We start from the raw sequence: 20,759 nt of genomic DNA on the forward strand, positions 1-20,759 counted from the left end.
TGGGTTAGCTCTTGGCATCTAATATAAGGAGAGGGGATGCGCTGGACATCTAATCTTACAGATACAACCAGCCCTTTTGAGGGAAATCATAATGCTGATGTGGCCCACAATGAAATTTAGTTTGACACCCCTGCCCTAATGCAATAGGCTGCGCACACCTATGTCTAGTGGTGAAGAAGAGGTACTGTATGTGATGGTAGACTGAGGACATCTAGTGGTGAAGAGGTAGTGTATGCGATGCATATAAAATATAGATGCGCTAATATTAACTTAAAAGGTGATAAAACGTACAAAGAAAAACTAATCAGGGAGAATACTCCATAAACTGTGAATTACTAATATGTCCTTAATTAGTGCACAGTGATTAGCAGGATTCCATGCAGGGAAAAAATCACTCTCTTCAATCTGAATGCTAATCCAGCCCTCCACCGCTGTGATCAGATGATACAGGCACTCACAGACAGGGATTGCATGAAAGAAAAGAGAAAAAATCTCATTGCGCAATATTCGATGACAGATCAAAAAATGTAATCAGAGCATTGACATATGCACTCACGAATCCCGGCTTTCAGTAAAGCATGAAAACGCCACTCAGTATGTTGTTTCCTCAGCTCGATCCGATGCACTCGGATTCGATCGCAGGCTCCTCCCTACGCGTTACGTCACAGGCACGCGACTTACTCATGGGTTCATACGTCGTAAGTCGCGTGCCTGTGACGTAACGCGTAGGGAGGAGCCTGCGATCGAATCCGAGTGCATCGGATCGAGCTGAGGAAACAACATACTGAGTGGCGTTTTCATGCTTTACTGAAAGCCGGGATTCGTGAGTGCATATGTCAATGCTCTGATTACATTTTTTGATCTGTCATCGAATATTGCGCAATGAGATTTTTTCTCTTTTCTTTCATGCAATCCCTGTCTGTGAGTGCCTGTATCATCTGATCACAGCGGTGGAGGGCTGGATTAGCATTCAGATTGAAGAGAGTGATTTTTTCCCTGCATGGAATCCTGCTAATCACTGTGCACTAATTAAGGACATATTAGTAATTCACAGTTTATGGAGTATTCTCCCTGATTAGTTTTTCTTTGTACGTTTTATCACCTTTTAAGTTAATATTAGCGCATCTATATATTTTATATGTTTCACTGTTTGGATTTGGTATCACTCAAGATAGCAGCTATATTATTTGTTTTTTTATTTAGGTGCACGTGGAATTGATTATTTAATTAGCGCTGTAGTATATTTTTCACATTACTAGTGTATGCGATGGTAGACTGAGGACATCTAGTGGTGAAGAAGAGGTACTGTATGTGATGGTAGACTGAGGACATCTAGTGGTGAAGAAGAGGTACTGTATGTGATGGTAGACTGAGGACATCTAGTGGTGAAGAAGAGGTAGTGTATGCGTTGGTAGACTGAGGACATCTAGTGGTGAAGAGGTAGTGTATGCGATGGTAGACTGAGGACATCTAGTGGTGAAGAACAGGTACTGTCTGCGATGGTAGACTGAGGACATCTAGTGGCATAGGCGTGCGCAGAGGGTGTGCCAGATTCCCTCTACTGCCCTGGCCCCCCCCTCCCAATGCTTCTGGCGTCCTTCCACTTCTCTCCCACTGGTGCTGCTGAGGGCACACACAGAGGGATGATTTATAATGAGTGGGGGAAAGGGAAAGATGAAATTTACCAGCCTCTTCCCTTTCAGAATGAACACAGTGGGTGATCGGTACCATGTGTGTTTGAGCTTTGGAGTGCACACCCTAATGCGATAGGCTGCGCACACCTATGATGATAACTAAAGTGGACCCGTCATGGCTCTATACATGTATGGGAGTATAAAGAGGACCTGTCATGGCTCTATACATGTATGGGAGTATAAAAAGGACCTGTCATGGCTATATATATATATATATATATATATATATATATATATATATATATATATATATATATATATATATACACACACACACGTTTTTCTGTACTATATCTGTGAAAAACGTGATTATAATAAATGTATGTTCTCTTTGGATCTAGTGAAAGGAGTATATATATTCCGCAAATAATCTACTGACAAAGTGGACCAAAGTACAAGAAATGCGTTAAGTTCTGTGGAGATTTTGACGCGATACATACTACTTAAATGCACAACTGGGTAGAAGTCTGTAATGGGGTCGTTGGTGTAATGCCTATGAATGAATGAATTAATGAAAATTTATATAGCGCGGCACATGCGAACTAAATCGCCTCTGGGCGCCTATGTATTGACCAACAGGTTTTGTTTTAAATAAAACATTGTCTGTTTTTTAGAAATGCACTTTAGTCATTTTAACCACATTTCGGACTAGTGCCATTAAAATCCTGCCATATCTAGGGGCTTAAGAACCCATTTTATTCCCTTTTCTATATACTTTCAAAAAATGGATATGGCACTTTAAGGCCAGCTAAATTAAATATAAAAATACACAGTAAATTTAACAACATGAAAACCTTAACCGTTTCATTTTCAATAACCTTCAACTGAAATTGATTAAGCAATATTGGGGAGCCTAAATAGCTTGTTCAGCTACAATTGTACACCTAACGTACATTGAGAATCAAATATGACAGATTAACGAGATAAACATTCATTGCCGTTTGCCTTTTTATAATTTTTGCCCTTCCGCACTCAGGGAGGAGATGCTCACTAGTCTGTTCTGAGCATATGTAAGTGCTGGAGCTAGACATACTATGATTCATGATCTGATATTTATCTGTGAAGATCTGATCTGCACAAGCTTTCGATTTAAGGTTTCTATGATCTGCAAGACGTCATTTGGATGGAGTCACTGTCTGCCAATGCTGCTGAGATTGTAAGTTATAGCTCTCTGTGATTTGTCAACATGGTAAGTTATGGCTACTGGTATGTTAAAATAAATACCTGTATTCTCTATGGTTTTTGGTATTTCTCCATTACTTTGAACAGAGGATTGCTGAAAAAGAAAAACACAGTTTTAATATTCCGTAAATACTAACTATATTAGCTTAACAAGATTTTTAGACAGAGACCAACATTTCTTGTTATAAGCCAGGTTTCCTACAGAACAGCAGCACTGAAGTGGAGCATTTTTCAAAAATCTGATTGCTGTAATGAATCTCTATATAAATTTAGTTTGGGGATTGATGAATTGTAACCCTTGACAAAGGCAGAAAGAATCAAAGGAGAGGACCCAGTGTGGGACTGTGAAGAAAGACCTCTGAATTTAAACATTTTCACAAAATAGTAAGTGAAAGGGGAGGGGGTGTTTTTGTTTAAACTACAATTATTTCTCAAACAGTTTCATGCAGTGATTTCATCACTTTTCATTAGATTATAAGGTTATGTTTACTGGCCAGGGGTAGTAACTTTCCTGCTTTAGAGAGGCAGTGGTGTAGACAATCAAATATAGTGAAGATCAAGGCCTTCTCTCACTATCTCGGCACTATGGGCTAAAGGAAATTTGTAACAGATATCTAATGACTCAATTTTACAATTTATCATTCAATATAACTGTCAGCAGCCGCTTAAAAAAAAAAAACACAAAACATCTAAAATTTATAGTAAATATAAAATCAGAAATAAGAAAATCTTGACCCCTGTTTCCTATGACCATGCATATAAGGAAATTATATTTGTAAGATAAAAGGGACATATGTCAGAGTCCAGTGAAAGAAGTGCTTTGTGAAGAATTGTGAGCTCTTTGCTGCAGGTGACATCAAATGTGCACACTCCACCTTTCAAGCTTCTCCTGTGTCAATCTCCCCTCATGGGTATCTATCTACTCACCGAAAGGTTGAGTTCAACAAGCCCTGAACCTCTGCAACGTCCAACTTTCCTCCAATTCCAAAGCCTGTAGTCGATCAGCTCGCTTTGCTCCTGATAACCACCGGTTGTGAGAGCAAAAAAAAACTGGAGATGGTGCAATACCATTTTAAGTCTTTATTCCGCAAACTGCATTGATCAGCTTTTTAATATTATTAGCAGCGTTCGTTCAAAAGATTGTTATACAATGACATAGTGACCGGGCTGTTTCCTGGCTCACAGTGGGGTAGCCGGCATGTGTCAGTCCCGTCCACCGCAGATAGACAACACTCTGCTTCCGCACAATGGAGCGCAGCTGGAACGCAGGGCACAGCACGTTACTTCCTGTATATGTCGTGAGGTCACGCCCTGACGTTTCGTCCTTTCAACTTCCTTGTGCGGAAGCAGAGTGTTGTCCATCTGCAGTGGACGGGACTGACACGCCAGCTATCCCACTGTGATCCAGGAAACAGCACGGTCACTATATCGTTGTCCAACGATCTTTTAAACAAATGCTGCTAATAATGTTAAAAAGCTGATCAATGCAGTTTGTGCAATAAAGACTTAAAACGGTATTACACCATCTCCAGTCTTTTTTTGCTCTCACAACCGGTGGTTATCAGGAGCAGAGCGAGCTGATCGACTACAGGCTTTGGAATTGGAGGAAAGTTGGACAGTGCAGAGGTTCAGGGCTTGTTGAACTCAACCTTTCGGTGAGTAGATAGATACCCATGAGGGGAGATTGACATGGGAGAAGCTTGAAAAGTGTGCAAGTTTGATGTCACCTGCAGCGAAGAGCTCACCATTCTTCACAAAGCACTTATTTCACTGGACTCTGACATATGTCCCGTTATCTTAAATATCATTTCCTTCTATGCATGGTCATAGGAAAGAGGGTTCACGGTTTAAAGTGACAACTAGCGCTGCTGTAGTAAATTATAAGATTTTCTTATTTTATATTTACTATACATTTTAGAAGTGGTGTAGACAAGCTCAGTGACAGCAACATGGTGTTCTGACAGAAATTATATTTAAAATCTTCTCTCAATTAGCTGGGAAAACAGTCGTTATAGCTATTCAGAGAACAGAGGGGGTACCTATGCACTTACCACTAACCAATTCATTTCTATGAGATTGTTGCATGCATGCTTAACCTGTAGCCCTCCGGCTGTTGCGGAACTACAAGTCTCATCATGCCTTTGCGAGTCATGCTTGTAAACGGTCAGCCTTGCACCACCTCATGGGACTTGCAGTTTTGCAATAGCTGGAGGACCACATGTTGATCACCCATAGACAGGGGTGATTCCACTTCTCAAGGCCCAACCTTTTTCTACAAAGTTTGTATACAGTAAAATGCAGTAAGATTCTCTGTTAGGTTTTACTGCTGTCTGAAAACACAGTGGCAGGTCACCTGCACCTAATGGATGCACCAAAGAAATACATGGAGAATATATGGGGAATGCAATGGAAAAAATGGAAACAGGAAGAATGCTAAGAGCAATACCTTGCATATCTTCAGGGCAGGAAATGAGGGGGAAACCACCCCAAAAAGGGACACAAACCAAAATAAAACCAACTTGCAACCTTTCCCACTCTATCCTAAAGTTAAATATAAGTGTTGGATAGAGATCCAACAGACATTGCTGCATAAACTGAACGTCCATGGCACGCACATTCATGGTTTTCTATGACACACAGAACTCAATTCATTGAAAACAAATCCCAATTAAGCTATGTGTACTTTATGAGTGAGCATTAAAAGGTAACAAGTGATCTTCGTATAAAAAAAAAATCCAGAATTTTGAAGCACTTATTTTAGCTATGTCTTTACATAAAAAGATTCTACCTTATCCCCAGGTTCACTACGTCTTGTTCTCTTCATGATCTCATCCAGTCGCTGTAGAATAAAATAAAGTAGTCTCGTTAAAAACCCTGAAAGTGTCTTGTCAGAATCACTGAATTCTATGAAAATTAGGTTGTTACATTTGTGCTTGTAATTTAATGTCCATCTTCAAATATCGGGACATTGGCACATTTATACCGGTGCATCCACAGTGTCATCCTGTGAGGATGTACATTTAAGCAATTCCTTTCAATTTGTGCTTGTAAGTTTACAGACCCGTGGCAGAAAACATGAGTGATCAGACCAAACACATTTCTTTTAATTTTAATGTAATCCAAATTAAACTATCAGGCATCACAGAACAGGACAATCACAAACCACGGCAATAAAGGAAATAAAATGGTTCTGTTTAAAAGTTTACAAACCCTTCGTTTTTAATACTATGTATTGCTGTCTGTAGCATTAAAGTTATTGTAAAGCTACAAGTTTTTTTTTTTTTAAATAACAAACATGTCATACTTACCTTCACTGTGCAGTTAGTTTTGCACAGAGTGGCCCCGATCCTCGACTTATGAGGTCCCCTCTGTGGTTCCTCCCCGCATCGTATAACCCCCTAGGAGAAGTGCTTTCCCAGGGGTTTACCTTGAGGGCGCGTTCCCGAGTCCAGCATTTGCGTCCATATATGCTGAATGCTGGACCATACTTTTTTTCTTTTCTTTCTATACAGGTCTTTAAAGACTGGATTACTCCACAGGCTGTACCAGTCTCTGGACCGGGAGCACACTCTGCAGCCTCTAGAAAAAAAGTTTAAAAGTCAGCAGCTACAAATAAAGTAGCTGCTGACTTAATATAAGGACACTTATCTGTCCAGGGATCCCACAATGTCGAGCCCCCGAAGTCAATTCGGCCATTGGCTTGGGTGCAGGCGTCGCCATTGCAACTAAGGGAAACCAGCAGTCAAGCCTACAGGCTTCACAGTCGGTTTCCGACTGCGCATGCACGAGTCTTGCTGCACTTTCTGAATGGCCCGTCATCCTCTGGCACACATACACAGATCCCAGAAGGAAGGAGGCGGAGGCAATTCCAAATGCAGAAATGGCATCCCTCGCGGCAGCGGCATTAGGACAGAAGTACACATTTGTACTTAAAATGTCCAAAAATATCCAAAAACAAAGGAGGTGTGGTGGTCTTTTGTTTAAGACCTCGTTGTATTTTTGGCTGGAACTCTTTACCCAACATAGTAGACAAAGGACTGGAAGGCGCCACAATGCGGAGCTCGAAGTCCAGTCCAGTCGGGTCCAGATACGGCCTCCAAAGCAGTTGCTGAGGATAGGCCAATCCAGACACTTGCCGTGTATAGACCAGCTCACACAGATTTCTTGAAGTCTTGGTTAAAGTCACCAAAAAAAAAAAAAAGAAGTATACTTTGGAAAAAATTCCAAAAAAAAGTATTTTTCGCAGCTGAACAGAGGAAATCATGCTACTAACGCATGAGGATCAAAGGCACCACTTACCTTCTTCCTCTCAGAGCGCTCTTTTTCCTCATTTTGAAAATGTTTTTCGCGTTCTAATCTTATGCGATGTGCTTCTTCTTTCTAATTAGATTATAAAGAGACTATTAAAACTTTGCCCAGTTTTTGTATGTACAGAAATAAAAAGTATACTATATATTGAAGTATACAACTATAATAACATGTGAATTATGACGAAAGGCGACAAACATTTTACTACTGCCCTACGTTCAAAACCCTTCATCACATCCAAGCCACTATCAAAAACAAGCCCTATATATCAAATCATTAATCCAAAAGCAGAAAGTATTAAAACGCCCTAACAAAAAGGTACATGGGCAGGATGCAGTCACCATCACATTTTCTGGGTAGCCATTGAAGCAGATTTCTTTCCTTATCTCACAAAATCTTGTTTTCTAGCTAAATCTAAAGTCATATGATCAGTCCTTCAACACTAAAGCCTCGTACACACGGGCCAGAATCTCGTCAGCCTTGCTGCACCCTACCTATGCCTAGGAAGCTACCTACTCTTAAAAGGCAAGAATGCGGTGACATCGCATACGACGAGCATGCGCTCGTCACATTCGATGCCGTCGCCGCCATCTTGCTGCACTCTACCTATGCCTAGGAAGCTACCGCGCATGCGTCAAAGTCATTTCGAGCATGCACCGGTTTCCACGGCGACAGGTAAGTATACACACTCTCGGGTTTCTCAGCAGGAAAAAAGACTACCGAGAATCACGACGAGGAAATAGAGAACAGGTTCTCCTATTTTTCTCGTCAAGATTTTAGGCAGTTTTCTTGACAAGAAACCTGAAAGCCTCGTACACACGCACGGTATACTCGGCAAGAAAGATCTGCCAGCAGTTTTCTTGCTGGTTCTTGCCGAGAAGATTTTGGTTATCACTCTCTTCAGTCTAGTAATGGGATGAAAGCCTGCAAACCTTTACAAAGAATTCCAATCAGCGCGATACATTTATTAAAATAAAAACCAGTTCTCCTGAACTTAGAAAAAAAGTAATTGCTGTCCCATTTCATAGACGATAACTACTTAAACCTGAATTGTGGACAGATATAAAAAGCCACTATTTATTCCAGTTATGGATTCATTAAAAACACATTAGAGGCAATATAAAGTTGTCATGTGCACAACTCCTCCATTTGAACCAACGGGTGGTGCTTAAAGCTGATCTCCAGGTTTCCTGTGAAACATGGATTGGGGGAGTGAAGTTCCACTTTAACAAGTTTGTTTCTCTGTCCAATCATTTACTGATGTGTGTAAATTTCAGTTTGAGTTATTAAAACAGGCTATATATCAAAGAAGCAAACTAAGAGATTGGAAAACATAAAACGGAGCCTTAAAGCTGATCACCAGATCACCATTCGTAAAAAGAAAGGAAAGTATATTATATTTACTTGTTTTAAACTTTTACATTTCTTCAGTTACTTCCTGGTTCCTTGCTTAGACAAACAAAGTCACATCCCGGGAGTCTTCAAGAAGGGAGGAGAGGAGGAGGGGTTTCTCAGCCAAGCACACTCTCCTGCCTGCATGCCTGAGCTAAGGGCAGATGGATTCCAGGAAGTAAACGCTACATGAATCATTTTCCCTTACTCAAGATGGCCATGGCCAGAAATAATAGGGGGTTGTGTTTCAAAGTGATTTTCCAACAAAATAAAGGCGAGCAAAAACATGAATGGATTGGGGAGTTTGCTTTTTAATATTACAATTAAATACATAGTGTTTTTGGTTTGTGGTGCTCAGATGCAGAGAAGATCCGCTTTAAGTCTGAATATTCAGTCAGCCAAATCATGTCTTAAAAAGCAGGCAGCATCATTTGTGCTGTCTTTTTAGCTATAGTGCTCTGGTAATCCTTTGTCATTTTTATTTGTAAAAGAAAATATAGATAGTAAAATTTGGGTATAACACGCTTTTGGGAATATGTCTTAAAACTAGCTTACGCGTTTATGTGACATATTCCAGCAACGAGTGTAGTATTTATGCATACACACAAATTCTCTTTATTGATTTCAAAGATGTTTAAGTGTGACCAGCTGGCAGCACCCATGACCTAAACACAACTATATGGAGTTACAAGTTTTTGATATTTGACTCAATTATATTACCTCAATGTTGTCTATAAAGCTGAAGAAGAGAAGGGGTAAACCTGCCATTCAGCACTTGGTTATACAATCTATTTCTGTCATATCAACATAGGTAAAAGTCAGACTGCTCGCAACTCACCCACTGACATAGTATACCTCCGAGAGACTCCAGCTTACATCTGGTTTCTACCTCCCTCATTAAGGATTCTCATTGTTATAACGATTATAAAAATGCTAGAGGGAATACAACTGCTACACCTCTGTGTTATTCTGTAGATGTAATACAACATGATACAATACAACTGAATGACATATATCCTCTGTCATACAAGCATCTAATGTCAGATTAGGCACATACTTGTTTCTGCAGACGCTCTGCTTCCTCGCGATCCTTCTGCTCTCGCTCCTCTGCTTGCTGTTTGAGAATCTTTTCCCTTTCTTGGAGCTCCTTTTCCTCCTCCTGTTTTCTTTCTTCTTCCTGCTGTCGTGCCTCCTCTTCTCGTTTAGCTCTCTCTTCAGCTTTCCGCCGAGCTAATTCCTCCTTCTTTTTCCTACAAAATGATGTTAATTAATATACATGTTCAATCCATTGATGCCAAAGTAGTAAGAGAATATTTACCAGTCTTATAAAACACAATCAACCATGGGAAATGGGGAATGGTTTGGAGCACCGGGGCTTTGCGACACCCAAACAGTAGATAGGCAAGTATACATGCAAAAGTAGCATAAAAACAAATGTTTATTTGAAAAAAGCTAAAATATCCCTTCTACATGCGAGTAGAAAAAATGCATGACAGCAAGTACAGCATGATACAATACACCCAAATAGGTATAGAAAATGGTGTGTTTTCCAAGAGGGTGTATTGTATCATGCTGTACCTGTTTTCTAAATGTTCCATGTCATGCATTTTTCTCAAGTCTTCTTCCAGGGCTCCTCCTACAGGAAACACAATGTCCGCCATGATAAAAAAAGATTGCACATACCTGCATGCCTCAGTTCTTGTGTTTCCTCCAACAGAATCAACTCACAGTTTATTAGTTTCTTCAAGTCCCTGTGCTAAGTTGCAGGGGACTCCCTGGCCGGTCGTCTCCAGTTGCCACCGAGGGGGTCAGGCGACTTAGACTAGGGCTTTCAGGGCCCACAACAAGCCTGAGGTTTCGCACCCCACAGGGAGGTAAGCATCCATCCCCCCAGCTGACAAAGGTATTTTAGGATTCCTCCCTGCAACCCCCCTCCAGCGCTGTGATGCAGCAGTAGGCAATCTGGACCGGTGGGGCATCTGTTGGCCGCCACCCAAGCTCTTCTCTCTCACATGGAGAGGGAACAGAAAAACCAAGACACCTGGCATCAAAAGCGGCCCCTCCGGCAATGGACAATCGGGACACACTGGATGGAGTCACAAGCAGAGGTATGTGTCCATCCATACCGCTATCAGGGAGGCTGGGGGCAGGGGACGGGGCTGGAGCAGGGGCAGGTAGCTATAAAAGAGCACCTGACAGGAGGCTCAGTGGGACCTGACAGATCCTGCAAGCCAGGAAAGCTCCAAGGTAAGCCAGAGCATGCACAGGCCACCTCTGCACTTACTAACCACTACTGCGCTCAGGCTATATAGTGGTATGCAGCACACTATCTGCATCCTTCTCTCTCTGGGTCCTTTTATCTCACTTCACAGACAAAAGCACCAGAAGAGAAAAAGTCCAGGCCCAGCAGCAAAACATGTGCTTCATGCGGACACAAACTAGCGTCAGATTGGATGAAACCGCTATGCCAAAAATGTCTTAGCAAACTGGTGGCAAAAGAATCACAGGGGTGTTTTAAAGAACTTATGTAAACTTTCAAAAAAGAAATGTGGTACACATTTAACCCCTTGTGCACAGCAATAATAAACTTGCAAACCCCGACCAAAGAAGCACCAAGATGTACAAAGGCCCACAGCCCAAAAAGCCTAGGGCATTCCCTGTACACAAACCTTAAAAAATATTATTAAGAAGGAATGGGAAGAACCCAACTAAAAACTTTTTACATCTTCAGCAATAAAACGCAGGTACCTATTTGCTAAAGAAGACACGCAATCCTGGGCTAAATGCCCTAAGGTAGATGCATCAGTGTCAAGGATAGCAAACAAGTCGGACTTCTCGCTTAAAGACCCTGGCAGGCTAAAAGATCCCATGGATAAAAAAGCAGAATCGCTACTAAAAGGGCATGGGAAGCAGGGGCAGCAAACCTCAATCCCGCCATTGCATCCACATGCACAACAAGAGCCCTGCTGCTTTGGCTAAACCAAGTGCAAGAACTCCTAGAAGGACACACCCCCAGAGAACAGATACTAAAAACCATGCCCACCCTGACGTAGGCAGTGGCCTTCGTAGCAGACGCATCAGGCGAGGCAGTTAAAATCACAACAAGGACAACAGCCTTGATAAATTCAGCCAGGATGGCACTATAGCTCAAGTGGACAGGGACGATGCCTCCAAAAACAAATTCTGTGGTATCCTCTTCACATGCGACCTTCTTTTTGGACAAGGCCTGGAACAGGTACTAGACAGGTCAGCAGACAGAAAAAAGGGGATCCTGCAGCTGAAGCAATAGCAAAACGCCTTTTTGTCAGCAGAAAAAAAGCTACAAGCAAAGCGAAAACAGTAAGAGATGTTCCTTTCTAAAGGAGGAAGAATAGGGGTAACTTCATCCTTAAGCCTTCCAGGGGCAACACCAAAAAACAATGATGCCCCGCAGGTGGGGGGCAGGCTCTCGGCATTCATAGACAAGTGGCGAGAAGTCACCTTGAACAAGTTTGTCCTCCACACGGTAGAACAAGGGTATTCCATAGAATTTTCCAACACTCCAACAACCAGATACTTGATGACGGCACTCCCCAAAGACAAAGCAGAGGGATTTATATCATCACTAGAAAACCCAACACAGAACGTCATTACGGCGGTTCCGCAAGACGGAATAGTCAAAGGGTTTTACATATTTGCCAGGCAAAAACCCTCCGGGAAGTACAGGCTCATTTTTAGCCCAAACAAGAAAATAAAATACAAACATTTTTAGATGGAATACATCCACTCAGTAAGGAACTTGCGACCGCCAGGGGCTTTTATGGCCACGGTGGACTTGCAGGATGCCTACCTGCACATACCAATAAACAGAGACCATTTAAGTGTATAAATGTAGCGCTATGTGTATAAACCTATTAATATCTAATAAAATAAAAGTGAATATAATCATGAATCATAACATGAGTGATAACCAGTCCATAAATTAAATTGAATAAAAAAAATAAGGGCTCCTCTTATGATCAGTGGTACAATGCTAATCCACCACTGTGATCGTTCGTCCTCAAAAGGAGTGCACACCACCACTGATAAAATTGCACGCTCACTTCCCAGATGAGTTAAAACTCATGAACAGATCTCCCCTCGAGTTCACACGATCTCCTCATTTAAACAATGGCAGGTAATCCATCTATTTCTTATCGGCAACTCAGCACACTTGCTTCCAGGGAAACGGACAACCTCTCAGCTTTTAATCAAGATTCCAGGGATTTCAGGGAATGGAAATGATAAATAGAGAGACCATAGTGTTCTCTGTATACAAAATGTATTTAAAGCGCTCAAAAACAAAATCACACTTACAGGATAAAAACTTTAAAACCGCCGACATCTTACAGACTCACGATGCCTGGCTAGACGTCTCGTTATCAGCTCATTCCCTCGAGACGAGTATCGGCCAATCACAGGCCTTCCTCAGTAGATGGGAGGGCTGATCTCTCCAAGCTGTTTTATTATGTGTCATTGCAACAGTAACCTTCCGGGCGTTGCTAAGGCTCTGTCAGCTGCACAGAAAAGAACCTCCCACACTGTGTCTCCAGGAAACACAATCATAAGATCTGAGAGAGTTTCACCGCGACTGCTAAATGATCGACCCGCGGTCAGGAGGAAAGAAAAACACTCCTGACTGTGGGTCGATCGTTTGGCAGTGTAAGGCTAGTGGAACACCCACTCATAAAGCGATTCCTCCCTTCGGTCAAAAAAACAAAGCCCACAAGGGCTAAGAAATTCCCCTCATGGGACCAATTAACAGTATTAAAGGGGTTCCTCTCCACTCCTTTCGAGCCTATAGAAAAATGCTCAGATAAAACATTAACACTAAAAACAGTGGTATTGGTATTCCTGGTATCAGCAAGAAGAGTCAGCAAGGTTCAGGCACCGTTAATCCTGGAATCATACTGTACGATTCTGTTGTTAGACAAGATAGCCCTCTCGCCTGACCCGGCCTTTCTACAGAAAGTCCCCTCAATATTCCACAGGTCTCAGAACATTATCATACCCTCCCTCCCAGCTAACCTTCATAGAAACAAAAGGGTAACATATGACAAAACAGATGTCAGAAGAATCCCGATAGCCCATCTAGAAAGGAAAAAGGACTGGCAAAAGACCTTATCTCTCTTTGTCCTATACTCAGGGAAAAATAAGGCCAGCAAGCTTCAAAGAGCTCTATAGCAAGAAAGATCAAAATGGGCATCGCACTGGCATACCAGTCCCAGAACCTACATCCGCCAGGGGGAATCACAGCCCACGCTACCAGAGCATGGGCCTCCTCCTTTGCAGAAAAAGCTGGGGCTACACCGAAGCAGATCTGCCGGGGAGCGACATGGTCAAGCTTTAAGACCTACTTGAGGCACTATCGCATCGACTGCCTGTCCGACCAAGATCAAACTTTCAGTGGGAAAGTGCTCCAGGTGGCCGGCGCGTCGCTGTAACCGTGGAGCAGGTAAGTGTCTTTTTATTAAAAGCCAGCAGCTACACTTTTTGTAGCTGCTGACTTTTAATAAACTTAAAAACAGGCTGGAACACCCCTTTAATGTTTAGCCATTTTCCCTACTCACATGTAGAGGGGATATTTTTGCTTTTTTCAAATAAACATTTTTTATGCTACTTCTGCATGTATACTTACCCATCTACTCTGGGTGTCACAAAGTCCCGATGTTTCTCTTGTGGATTGTGTTGTATACAAAATTGGGGCTGATACCCACTTTTGGTAAACCTTGGCTGTATGTGGGATATTCAAATATTATTTACCGTTCTTCCTCCTCTTTTTCCCTCTTTTCCTGGTCTTCTCGCTCCCGTTGTTCTCGAGCAAGTTTCCTTTTTTCTGCAAGAATCCTGGTTGCTTCTTCTGGGTTATTGATCCCAGCAAATGGCTTATTTGACACTGTAGGTGATGGTGTAACTGGTGTAGATGGCAACGCTGTAGAATTATCAACAGGATCAATATGAAAAACAGTCACGTCTGTTATAAAGATAGTAGGCTTCTCAATGTTCTCGATACAGCATTGCAGATTATACCATTGCATATCAATAAAAACATTATATACAGTATATATATACATATATATATATATATATATATATATATATATATATATATATATATATATATATATATATAAATAAAAACACATACACACGCACATACTGTCATAAAACTGTTTTGTTTTGGACAGAGTGGAGAAGGATTAGAATGCTTGTCAGTTTTTATTGCTGTCTGTGCCCCAGTTCAGGAGATTCACCCTCTCTGTGTCCTGTTTACCATTATTATTGAAAGTAAAAGAAAATCCCAAATTTTGAGTTGTCCCCAGAAAAGGGGAAAAATCTTCCAATGGGGATGCTAGTTCTGGTGACCTGGGGATCCCAAATACCCTAAATTGCAGAAATTTACTCTCACTTCCTGTTATGATATGGGAAGTGAAGGGAAAGCTACGCAACGGGACTCAGATGGTGAAAAAAACAAATCTGACTAGAGCTGCACGATTAATCATTAAGAATCGAGATTGCGATTCTTTTCTGCGCAGCGGTCTTTCAAATGCAATTTTTTTTTAGAAAAAAATACGCTTTAATGAATAAAAAACAAAAAAAAACCCAGTTAAGTTGACCCAATTTTTTTGTATAATGTAAAAGATGATGTTATGCCGTGAGAATTGTGAGAGAATCTTGATCTTTATTCTAAGCAAAAAAAAATCATGATTCTCATTTTTCCCAGAATCGTGCAGCTCTAGTTATCCCTTGGTCTATCCAAAAATGAAAAAAAGTTTTGCCTATAGTTCTACTTTAAAGTGTTACTAAACCCCCTTAACACTTCAATACAGGGCACTTCCCCCCTTTCTGCCCAAGCCAATTTTCAGCTTTCAGCACTGTCGCTGTTTAAATGACAATTGCGCGGTCATGCTACACTGTACCCAAACAAATTTTTTATCATCTTGTTCTCACAAATAGAGCTTTCTTTTGGTGGTATTTGATCACCTGTAGGGTTTATATTTTTTGCTAGACAAAGAGAAAAAAATATAATTGTTCTTTCGTTACAAAACTTTGTAAATAGGTAAGTTTTCTCCTTCACTGATGGGCACCGATAAGGCTGCACTGATGAGGTGGCACTAATATGCAGCACTGATGGGCAGGCATAGTTAGCACCGATGAGAACTGAAAGGTTGCACTGATAGACACTGATGGGTGACAGTGATGTACACTGATGGGCATCACTGAATGGCAGGCATTACTGATTGGCATCAATTGTGGGCACTGATTGTCATCCCTGTGGCCATGGGTGGCATACCTGGTGGTCACAAGTGGTGGGCATCCCTGGTGGTCCTGGGTGGGCATAGTCATGTCTGACAGACGGCTTTTCCTGTTTACACCATGATCAGTTGTGATTGGACACAGCTGATCACATGGTAAAGAGTCTCCGTCAGAGACTCTTTACCTAGATCGGAGTTGTGGTGTGTCAGACTAATACGCCGCACCACCAAATGTCATCACATGACGTCCAATCAGGAAAACTAAACCACTTTGCCGACGTAATTTTGCTATATGGTGGGCGGCAAGTGGTTAAATAACAAACATATCATACTTCCCTCCTCTGTGCAGTTGGTTTTGCACACAGTGGCCCCGATCCTCCTCTTCTGGGATTCCTCAGTGGCACTGGTGGCTCCTCCTCTTTTCGAGTTCCCCTGTCTGAGAAGCGCTCTCCTTCAGGACACCCGTGCGGGCACGCTCCCAAGTCCTGCTGCTGCGTCTATGGACACAAACAGCAGGACTCGGCCCGCCCAAACACATCATTAGATTTAATTGACAGCAGCGAGAGCCAATGGTGAAATTTAGCTTCTGTGGTGCAGAGACTAATAAACAGATTTATTTTATTTTTTTTCCCCCCAATAGGGTCAGTGCAACAAAGTGATATTTCAAAGATAGGTGAAAAGGGTGATTATAGGGGTTGTAAACCTACGTGTTTTTTTCATCTTAATGCATTAAGGTGAAAAAACACCTTGCAGTGTCTGGCCCCCCAGCCCCCCCCCCCCATTTTTACTTACCCGAGCCCTGAATTTTGGTGGGCGCGTCCCCGTCATCCTTCTCTCCACGGAGTCCCAGCTTTGATTGTATAGATTGAAAGTAGCGCTGCCATTGGCTCCCGCAGCTGTCAATCAAATCCCCCCCCCCCCCCCCGAGTCATACACTCAGCGTGTATGGATGCCGAGTATATGACTCGGGAGCGTGCCCGAAAGGTAACCCCCTTGGGAGAGAACTTCCCAGAGGGGGTTATCTAATGCAGGACGGAGCCGTGAGAGCCGCCGTGGGACCCCAGAACAGGTGGATCAGGGCCAATATGTGCAAAACGAACTGCACAGTGGAGGTAAGCATGACATGTTTGTTATTTTAAAAAAACGTGAACCTTTAGTATGACTTTAAAGCAGAACTTCACCCAAAAGGAAATGAGTGGATACTTAGTTTTGACCCACTACCCTAGGCAATTTCAGCAGAAGTTCTCCTCCCCCTCCCTGCTTGCAGACTTCTGGGACGCATCACAAATTCCAGAAAGCTGTGGGATCATTCACTAAGCGCATGCGCAGTGGACAGTTGGCTGTGAAGCCGCAAGGAGTCACAGGTGACTGCCCCCCAGTTAACATGCCAGCGCTGGGACCCAAAAACCAGTGAAGACACTGGTTTGGAGAACAGAAATGGATCCCTGGACAGGAGAGTGTCTGTTTATTACAAGTTAGCACCTACAGTTTTTGTAGTTTATGAATTTTAATTTTTAAAGAAATTACTAAAGCCCCCCTAAGCTACATTCACAACTGTGGTTTAGGCCCTGCGGCATCTGAGCGGCTAGGTGGAGCCACCGGCCCTATTCACTATAATGACAAGTTGCTGGTGGCCGCAGGCATTCGTAGCTGTCCACACAGCAATCATCACAGGAAAATGCTGTCTGAACAGAGAGTTTTGAATTGCTGTGGCCGAGGGGAGGGCCACGTGTCATAGTGAATGGGGCTGGTAACCGCAGCAGGAATCAGAATATTCCTGCCATTACAATTTGCACCATGTCTAAATTGTTTGTGTAAATGTGTTCTTATAGGTCTTAGTAACTAAATTAGGGAGATTTCTCTGCTTTAGTTTAGTTATTAATTTGGGGTGTTCCTGCCCACATATGTGTGTTCCAGATCCTCATGGTACATTCTCCATGAAATAAAAAATCTAAAAAGAAGAATGGATTGTCTCAGATAGCTCACAATGTTCAACGTGGTATAAGAAATTGTCAGGTAGTTTAACTCTGCAGCATTTTTCAAAACCATTATATCAGTTTTATGTGGACTGCAATGAATGTGGTTACCATTTTCCCTCTAATTCCAGTCACTCTTTTATCCCTAACATACAGTAATTAAAGTGGACCTTCAGTCATTTTTTCATCTTTCCATTAAATCTTCTGCACTTGTTGTTTTAACTTTAGATAGTAAAACAATTTTTTTTCTGCCAGTAAATACCTTATACAGCCCACTTCATGTTTCTTGCCTAGTCATTAGCCTAGGCCAGGGGTCTTCAAAATATGGCCCTCCAGTTGTTCAGGAAGTACAATTCCCATCATGCCTAGTCAAGTCTGTGAATGCCAGAGTTTTACAATGACTCATGGGATGTGTAGTTCCGCAACAGCTGGAGGGTCGTAGTTTGGGGATCCTTGGCCTAGGCTTATGACATTATGCACAGCTCTCTAACGCTCATTAGAGTTTGCCAGGAAGGGAGAGGGGATGATTCATAAGAGGGCCAATGAGAGCTGCAGGACTGCAGAACTAGAGGTTTGCCTCTGTGTGTCTGTGTAAATCCAGGAAGTGAACAGGCAGCAGCTTCAGCTGCCCACAGTTAAAATGGCTGCAGTCAGACTTAGTGGAGGGAGATTTCTGCAGCATATTTGACAAATACAGTTTTACAGTATATATAAAATAATATGCAAAGTGGTTGGAGGGAAGCTTCAGAAGCTTCAGAATGGCAAATATGCTTTTATTACAAATTATGTGAGCAGACTGCAGTTCCTCTTTAACCACTATACTACCGGCCGCCGTCAATCGACAGAGGCACGATAGATCTATTGTTCTGACAGGACGTCATATGACGTCCTCGTATTTCACAACCACTAGGGGGCACGCATCTGCCTCGTTACTGGGAACACGATGCGCGTGCCAGGTGGCCGCCGGGCACCCAGCGATTGCCCAGTAACTGAGCAGGACCGTGGATCTCTGTGTGTAAACACAGAGATCCATGTCCTGTCAGGGAGAGGGGACCGATGCTGTGTCCCTTGTACATAGGGACACAGATCGGTCACCTCCCCCAGTCAGTCCCCTTCCCACACAGTAAGAATCGCTCCCGGGGTACACATTTAACCCATTCCTCGCCTCCTAGTGTTAACCCCTTCCCTACCAGTCACATATATACAGTAATCAGTGCATATTTATAGCACTGATCGCTGTATAAATGTGAATGGTCCCAAAAATGTGTCAAAAGTGTCCGATGTGTCCGCCATAATGTCACATTCCCAATAAAAACCGCAGATCGCCGGCATTACTAGTAAAAAAAAAAAAAAAAATAGTTATGTCCCCTATTTTGTAGGTGCTATAACTTTTGCGCAAACCAGTCACTATACGCTTATTGCGATTTTTTTTTTTACCAAAAATACGTAGAAGAATACTTATCGGCCTAAACTGAGAAAAAAAAAGAGATTTTAATACAGCTTACCTGTAAAATCTTTTTCTTGGAGTACATCACGGGACACAGAGCGGCATTCATTACTATATGGGTTATATGGAGTACCTTCAGGTGATGGACACTGGCAATCTCAAACAGGAAATGCCCCTCCCTATATAACCCCCTCCCATAGGAGGAGTACCTCAGTTTTGTAGCAAGCAGTATGCCTCCCAAAATGGTCCCCAAAAGAGGGGTGGGAGCTCTGTGTCCCGTGATGTACTCCAAGAAAAAGATTTTACAGGTAAGCTGTATTAAAAATCTCTTTTTCTTTATCGTTACATCACGGGACACAGAGCGGCATTCATTACTATATGGGATGTCCCAAAGCAATGCTTACAATGAGGGGAGGGAGAACATCTCCAAGACAAAGGGATTTAATTTAGAGATATACTCAAATCATAATAAATCCAACTTAGTTGAGAAAAATAATCTTAAATTTTAAATTTAACTCAAAAAAGGGGAGCCCCCGGAATCCGAGGGTCTCAAAATGCAGCCTGCAGCACTGCCTGCCCAAAGGCTGTATCAGTATTCCTTCTTACGTCCAACTGGTAGAATTTTGTAAACGTGTGGACAGAAGACCAGGTTGCCGCCTTGCAAACTTGAGCCATAGAGATCTGGTGGTGTGCTGCCCAGGAGGCGCCCATGGCCCTAGTAGAATGAGCCTTTAATGATACTGGAGGAGGCAACCCTTTCAAGCCGTAGGCCTGAGTGATTAATTGCTTAATCCACCTAGAGATGGTGGACTTTGCAGCTGCCTGCCCCTTCTTGGGCCCATCCGGTAAAATGAACAACACATCCGTTTTCCGGATCTTCTCTGTAGCTTTAAGATAGGCCTTCATGGCCCTGACAATATCCAAGGTATGCAGCAACCCTTCCTTTCTGGAAGTAGGTTTAGGGAAGAAGGATGGCAATACCAAATCCTGGTTCAGATGAAAACTGGATATAACCTTCGGTAGGAAGGAAGGATGAGGACGGAGAACGACCTTGTCCTTATGAAAAATAAGATATGGTTCCTTACAGGATAAGGCCGCCAGTTCCGAAACTCTTCTTGCGGAAACTATGGCGACCAAAAATACTAACTTCCTTGTCAGTAAAACCAAAGGAATTTCAGCCAACGGCTCAAACGGTTGTTTCTGTAAACTTGACAGAACAAGATTTAAATCCCACGGACAAAGCGGGGATTTAACTGGAGGATTAATACGTAAGACCCCTTGAAGGAAGGTCTTAACCAGCGAGTGGGTGGCCAGCGGCCGCTGAAACCACACTGACAGAGCTGAAATCTGTCCTTTGATTGTGCTTAATGCCAATCCCTTATCCACTCCTAGCTGGAGAAAACTTAAAACTCTATCGATGGTAAACTTGCGAGAAAGCCATAGCTTGGACTCACACCAGCCTACATAGGCCTTCCAGACCCTGTAA

At 42.4% G+C, this 20,759-nt stretch overlaps 1 protein-coding gene across 8 annotated transcripts in view; it reads right to left on the reverse strand.

Moving 5' to 3' along the window:
- MAP7 (microtubule associated protein 7) overlaps positions 1–20,759 on the reverse strand; it is a 244,015-nt gene that overhangs the window by 13,188 nt on the left and 210,068 nt on the right. For all 8 annotated transcript variants that reach the window (XM_040350497.1, XM_040350494.1, XM_040350501.1 and 5 more), the window contains 5 exons: positions 14,358–14,526; positions 9,634–9,826; positions 7,176–7,256; positions 5,665–5,715; positions 2,919–2,970 (listed from right to left, as the gene is read on the reverse strand). In XM_040350497.1, coding sequence (XP_040206431.1) covers positions 2,919–2,970; positions 5,665–5,715; positions 7,176–7,256; positions 9,634–9,826; positions 14,358–14,526 — 546 coding nt within the window. The remainder of the gene's footprint in view (positions 1–2,918; positions 2,971–5,664; positions 5,716–7,175; positions 7,257–9,633; positions 9,827–14,357; positions 14,527–20,759) is intronic.

The sequence above is a fragment of the Rana temporaria genome, chromosome 4 (assembly GCF_905171775.1).
Source record: "Rana temporaria chromosome 4, aRanTem1.1, whole genome shotgun sequence".
Lineage (NCBI taxonomy): Eukaryota > Metazoa > Chordata > Amphibia > Anura > Ranidae > Rana > Rana temporaria.